A 7394-nucleotide genomic window follows, 5' to 3' on the forward strand; every position below is an offset into this window, starting at 1 on the left:
AGGCTAACCTGGCCATTCAGAGGTGGGAAGGGAACAAAGGAATCAATGGGACACAATGTATCGCAGAGGCCACCGTGTGGCAAGCAGTGTAAAGAGGAAGGGGATGGGAAGCGAATGAAAGACCAATGGCAGAGGAAGTGCACTAAAATGAGTAGGGGAACCCTCATTAAGAAGGCACAGATGGTGGGCCACAAAAAACTGATCAACAAGGAGCTCCTGACTAGATGAATTAGCACTGCCCCACAAAGGGTGATGGACATTAAAAATCCCGAGCAGGAGGATGGAACAGGGGAGTTGCTGGAGGACAGCAGTTGGGAGATAGAGATTACAAACTGTTACTGCAAAGTCAAATGTGGACCTGGACAACAACTGCTTCCAAGAGCTATCCATGTACTAATGATGGCTGTACAGACCAATGTGAAAAATCTATTGGAAGCCTAAAAGCACCGACTCTATTCCAACAGAAAGCACAGAACCCACGAAGGATTGGTGAGTGAGAATCAGTAAAATGAGACTCCTGGAGAATAACACAAGCTACTGAGTAAAAGAAAATAATGGATTGCAACTGCAAGAGGCGACAGTAGTATCCATTACAATTCCATTGAATAAGCAAGGAATGGGAATCCAAATGGGAGATGAATGGGCTGGAGCCAATCATGCTGCCGGATCACCGTTCATCACCCTTGATGGCAGGGTCACGAGGGGTGAGATGGCACCTGTGGGGGCAACAAGGGGGGAGGATTTGTCCTGGGACTTATGTTTTCTCCTCCTCCTCCTCCTCCTGTTTCATAGCTAGAGGAGAACAGTGCCCAGAGAGAGAACCAGCTTCTGCAAGATCCAGAACTGAAAGAGAGCAGATGATCATGGGGTGCACAGACTGTGGGTCCCATGATCAAGTTGTCTCTCTGGCCTGGGAGACCCCTGGAGCAGGAGCCCTGGGAGAGAGCCACATCACTGGTGGGTGCAGAAAAAGAGGGACTCTTCTCCAGGGAGGGAGGGGGAGGGGCACCAGGAGGGGGCGGCATGAGAATTGCAGGGGAGAGGGAGAAGAGAGGGGGGTAGATGGGACTGGGATACAGAAGAGAGAGGAAGGGGAAAGGATGTAACAGAAACAAAGTTAGATGTCATCGACACAGAGTGAACTCTATCATATTTCTGATGAGCCTCACTTTAGGATAAACTCCTGTGTCTCCCTTTCTTTCTTATAAACCAGGCAATCTGTGGGTGTGGAGAGGGACAGTCATGACATTTAACACATACAGATGGTGGAACACAAGGTCTCGGCTTCCCTTGTGGAATTGGTGTCCACATTCACCGCACAGCAGGTCCACCATACAGCAGGAAGACATGTGCCCAAAAACACAAGCATGGCAAACACGCCTTGGATGCAAGGATGTTCAACTTCACATCTCACTGGTAACACATAACCTTGACCTTCTCTGGGAGGATATCCCCCTTAAATGCCAGAATAAAGGCATCAGTATTCATGTGATCGTCCTTACGAACTTTATGAATGTACGATCTTTATGAACACACTGAACAAAATGGACGTCCAATCACTCCAGACTGGCCTGGTGTTTCTCACCATTTTGAAGGGTGAGGCACCTATGAATAATGACTACATTAACCATATTCGAAGACTGGTGAGGTGTAATGGACAACAGGATGTTACTAATATGGTAACAAGCACAAAGGACAGCAGAAGAAGTCTTGATCAACAGCGAACCCAGCAACATCTTATGGAGAGACTCCGCTTTGCTAAAATTGTCATCAATATTTCTACAGAAGAATACAGCTATGCAGCAGCCTGCAGGTGGTTCAAATGATGAAAATATACTATTGATTTCAAGTGAGGATGCATGTGTAGTAACTGAAAGGCAGGAAATACTGGCACAGGTCAACAGATGGGCGACATCTAATGACCATGCAACCAAATCGCATCAAAAAGACATGTTGAAATCCCAGCTCTTAAAACTTATTGGGGGAATTTCAACAAACAGGGAACTTTAAGTCCTTAAAAGCACATAACTTCATTAAGCTACATTAACTGCAGTCCATAATGATGTCCATACTGTATTTGTGCCCACAAGTGAAGGACTTTGTTGTAAGAGGTAAATTGTTCCCTAGACAAAGCTGTTCTCAATAAAGGAGAAGAGAACATCTCAATGTGCTCCTCTACCAAAACCTGATGCAACTGAACGGCATAAATATCAGTGACACTGCTGAAAAACTGGGAAATATCACCAGCACCTTCAGCGACAGAAAATAGATACACACAAAGTGAAACATGTATCACTGATGTGACGTTGATAAGACAATGAAAATGACAGCAAAGTACAAAATCAATGTACAATGTACAAAAATCAATGTACAATGTACAATGTACAAAATCAATGTACAATGTACAAAATCAGTACAAATTACAATAGTGCCACCCATCAGGCAGCATAACTCTGCTGCAAAGTATATATTAATTTTTTATGACCTCACATGCCTGATGAGGAGAGGCATATCTATATACATTTATTTTAAGAGTCACAAGAAGACCTGTGTGATTTGATGTAGAGGCAGGTCATTATACCTCCAATAATGATTGTCTAGAAAAAGCTAGGTTGGCAATATTGGAGAAACATAGCCAATAGCTGTCAATAATTATTGCATAAACTGTGTTCATAAAATAAATAATATTTTATGGAGACATGTTTTGATTTATTATTTGGTACATTAAACACAGCACCTTTAGCACAAATGAACCCTGCAATCAAACTCCTGGAATGGACTGCAGTTGGTGTAATTCAGCATTGGTTGTTGATATAACCCATAAAGATGAATTTGTGGCCCAATAACATGGGGACTCAGAGTATAGTTGTGTATTGACCTCAAGATTAGAATATCACACAAAAGTAGGAGGTAATTAAGAAGAAATATTTTAATTTTAATGTGTAAATGCTTGGCTTTATAACAACTTTGCTGACAACATAAAAATTGATTTTGGAAGTATCACACTGCTTGCACACAATGTGATGTACTACCAATTAATTTTTGCTAATCGCACTTATCTGAAATCAAAATTTTCTGACGCTGATCCTACTGAGGCATTGTTGACATATTCATAGACAAATTCTAATACAGAGATTAATATGAAACTTACTTCTCAGAAAGTGATTAGGAAGAGTAATGTGCATGCCTCTTCATATCTCTCTCCAAAATAATTACTGTAAATTACTAGCAGACATATAACGCTAAAGAAACTCCTATTGTACTATGTATACACTGTAATAATGCCCTACCTGACCAGTGTTTTACTTTCAGATTCAATTTCACTGCTAATATTCAGTATAAAGTCACCTTCATTTTAATGTTGCACATTAGATGTTAAATTTTTAAAAAAGCATACCTGATAAGAATGAAACCACTTTTACGCAAACATACCACTCAAGCCACTGAGTGATACATTAAGAAATTCTTCACATTCACTCAAACAAGAAATTAAGCTGTTCTCCATTATCTGGGATTTAACAGGCAACGTACTTTATGAAGTGTTCTGCACTGTTATGTTCAACACTGACAGATTATGGGACATCCTTTTCATTAGATTGAATTATTCATGCTTCCCACAACATTACACATATTAGGTTTTCCGTACATCTTACTGCACACACAAATTCAAAAATGGTTCAAATGGCTCTGAGCACTATGCTACTTAACTTCTGAGGTCATCAGTCGCCTAGAACTTAGAACTAATTAAACCTAACTAACCTAAGGACATCACACACATCCATGCCCGAGGCAGGATTCGAACCTGCGACCGTAGCGGTCGCTCGGTTCCAAACTGTAGCGCTTAGAACCGCACACAGAAATTAATGGAACAGTCGCAAGAAATACATGAAAGTCACTTACCAAAGAGATATGCTCAATGAGCGCCTCATTTGTTTCCTCTTTTTTTATTTCAACATTTTTCTTGTTGTCCATGATGGCACTTGTATGTTTCTGAAAGAAAAAAGGCAGGGAAACAGGTACAGTCACATTCAATTTGCATTGTTTCTATGAGATACAGCTCAAAGGCAGTATTCATGGACCACTGATGACATCAAGTAATGAACCACTACACAGGAAATTAACACCGGCTAAAGGGGGAAAAAACTGATGACGTCATCAGTCCCTAAGCTTATACACTACCTAATCTACACACACAAAAGGAAGGACTTGAACATCCGACGGGGTAGCCGTGTGAATCGTGGCAAGGCACCCTAAACTGTGCAGCTGACAGAACAAATTGCAGTATCTCAAAACATCAGAAAACCAAAGTCACATGCAATAAAAACAAATTGCTGTTGTCTCTCTGTATCACTGGCTCATACAATACTGGCATACTGTAAGCTTTACAGGGCAAATCTTTCATTTTTCACACGAATTCTAGCTTCAGCATACTGATCAAAGAAACTAATATATTAAAGCGAGTTTACCAAATAAAAGTATTTACTGTACTCAACCTGCATTTTACTAATTGAAAAAAGTCTTGTGTTTGGTCGTACTTGTGGTTTATTTTGCGAATGACTTCATCTATTCTGCTGTTTGTGTTAAATATTTGATGCACTACTTACATTTGTTCACAGGTGTAACAACTGGAGTCCGTTTGTCATATTGTGTACATTCAAAATAGGGTGTATGCTGTCCTGATGACATCTTTGGACGAAGCAGACAGATAGAATTGCAATTTTCGGTAATGGCCAAAGGACAAGCAAAAGTTGCAATGCCACCTATCTGCTTCTACCTATGATACACCTGTGAATCCAAGAGCATTGTAATTACATCTCTACTTAAAAAAGAGGCACAACAGAACTGAATTTGTACTTTTTAATCACACATGTTGCATTTGAAATCTTGTGTCTAATCCCTCACGTAATTCTGTGCACTGTTCATTGCAATACTTAGTTTGTAGCTGACAGGCAAATAACGAAAAGCTATCCACACTGACTATTCAGTGATCTATGAGCCACACTTTATCGCACAATTTAATATTAATTTTTAAACAAATCTGTTTCTTTATATCGAGTTCTGATGTCGAGAAAATTACACAGTTAGTAGTTCTTCCTAAACCAATTACACTCTTTTAGCTCTTATACTATCAGTATACAAAACTGTACTGAAACACGCACGTTAATACAAAGTGCTGTTAACATAAGATTTTAATATTTACAGCAGGATAGAACGAATTACGTGAATCGTCATATTCTGAATGGCCACAGCGAACGCAATAGAATGATTACCTACCCGTCATTTTCTCTTAAACGAATATGGGCAGCCAGGAAATAATAATTGTGGGCACTAGAATCGCCACAATCTAGAAGAGCAATACAGCAGTTCACAGTAAACTCTGTTCTTATTCCTGGTCGTCCCTTTACAAATATTATGAACGGGCTAACTTCTCTGTACCGTTACGTTTTTTCTCGTCAGTCACAAAGTATTTAATACCGTGTTAACATTCACTTTCACTAGAGATCACGAGGTAGTCAAACTTCACCAGAAACTTCAAATAAACCGCCATTTAAACAGTTGCTTTACTAAGTTACATGAGATACCTGTAAAGATTTTATCGGACCAGCGAAATGGCTACCGGTAGCTAAAAGACGTTATACATGCAAGTCGACCTGGTACTTTTCATAATTCATGTACAACATATGTATGTAATAAATGCCACACCACAAAACTCTGTAACGATTATTTACCTCTTTGAACAATTAGAAAACGTACAAGCTCACCAAAAACAACATTAGGGGTTTATTGTGACAAATACACCTTAAATGATTAAATACGAAATTCATACACTGTCCCAAACTTTCATCCTAGACGTCAGTTTTAATGCATAACACATTTTTGGATAACAAATAAAATCACTTTCACGTAGGACCGATAAACAAGATTACATTAACACAACACTGTCATATATAGTTGCCATATTATGATCTCGCAAACTATTTAAGAGACCAAGCCAACTGTAATTAGAATGAAACTATGGTTCCATCCGTGTTCCAAAATAAATTCTAGTGTTTCCATCACTCACGTCAGCTCTAGTCACTTGTTTTTCACCGAAAGGGCGCAATTCACGTATTACAGCCAAACACAAGATCGACTGTTTGGGTCATATGAAGCACCCAATAAGGACATAGCGTTATGTTCTAGCTAAGACAATCAGTTACAAAACACAGAGTACAAATTTCTCTGCTCTATGACGGTCACGTGCGTCAAGCGGGCCTCGAGTGAATCGCTTCATGACGTCATCAGAAAGGCCGAAAGTATGACAGAGCTGCCTGGTGACTAGACCTGTACGCAGCTCTGTTTACATAATTGGTGTCATCACCTGTTGGACACAACCTTTATACAGACTTGCCTTCAGCTGTCGTTTTGGAACGTTAGTCATCAAGTCAGTCCAGATTGTTTGAGTGAAGCTCCCGTTAAGAGAATTAAATGTAGAAACAAGTTTCGAATGCAAATAATCTCGTCTATGGTGACATACCAATCCGCAGAGTAGTCAGAGTTGATTAAAGGCTTACGTGATTGATTCAAGCCAACTGATTACGAATTATTAGTTGAATGATTTATGGAATAACACTTATTACGCTTTCAGGACAATGTCTCTAAACGAATGAAGTGCAGCTTACTAATGTAAGTACTACTGAGACGTTTGCAGTAAGAATTTGTCTTTGCATCCTTACCAGCAGTGTCAAATGCGGAAAAACTGATCAAATATGTAAAGAATACGTAGTGGAACGCCTCTTACACTTTTCCAGTTTGTGTACGATATCTGTATGTAATGTGCATCAAACCACACCTCAGATGCTTGTTCTTTTCCAAACATAAGTTTTTGCCCACAACTTGGTAGCTTTATTTTTTTATTACGAAATATGCGTCAAAATGGGAAAGTTCATTTACATATACACTCACTCCGTCTTCAGGACCATCCGACCGCCGTGTCATCCTCACCTGAGGATTTGGATAGGAGGGGCGTAGGGTCAGCATAACACTCTCTCGGTCGTTATGATGATATTCTTGACCAAAGCCGCTACTATTCGGTCGAGTAACTCCTCAATTGGCATCATGAGGCTGAGTGCACCCCGAAAAATGGCAACAGCGTATGGCGACCTGAATGGTCGCCCATCCAAGTGCTGACCAAACCCGATCCAAGTGCTGACCAAACCCGACAGCGCTTAACTTTGCTGATCTCACAGGAACCGATGTATCCACTGTGGCAAGGCCATTGCCCGCATTTACATATGGCGCAAACAAAACAGGAAAACAACACGTCTGTCTGTTACCACAACCTTTATTTCTCATTCGCTGAGCTCGACAACCGTCAAAAAAATTATCAGTTTTCAACCTCATGTAGACCTCAG

General features: G+C 40.2%; 1 protein-coding gene across 7 annotated transcripts in view; it reads right to left on the minus strand.

Annotated features, from left to right (window-relative positions):
• LOC126427294 (uncharacterized) overlaps positions 1–6199 on the minus strand; it is a 69742-nt gene extending 63543 nt beyond the window's left edge. For 6 of the 7 annotated variants that reach the window (XR_007576626.1, XM_050089591.1, XM_050089589.1 and 3 more), the window contains exons 1-2: positions 5275–5587; positions 3901–3990 (exon numbers count right to left, since the gene is read on the minus strand). Coding sequence is in view for 6 of the 7 variants with exons in the window: in XM_050089591.1 (XP_049945548.1) it covers positions 3901–3972 (72 nt within the window). In the remaining variant the exon portion in view is untranslated. Of the gene's footprint in view, positions 1–3900; positions 3991–5274; positions 5588–6064 lie in introns of those variants that run through there. The other variant, XM_050089587.1, reaches the window with a different exon arrangement.
• Between the last annotated feature and the right edge of the window lie 1195 nt (positions 6200–7394).

The sequence above is a fragment of the Schistocerca serialis genome, chromosome 11 (assembly GCF_023864345.2).
Source record: "Schistocerca serialis cubense isolate TAMUIC-IGC-003099 chromosome 11, iqSchSeri2.2, whole genome shotgun sequence".
NCBI lineage: Eukaryota > Metazoa > Arthropoda > Insecta > Orthoptera > Acrididae > Schistocerca > Schistocerca serialis.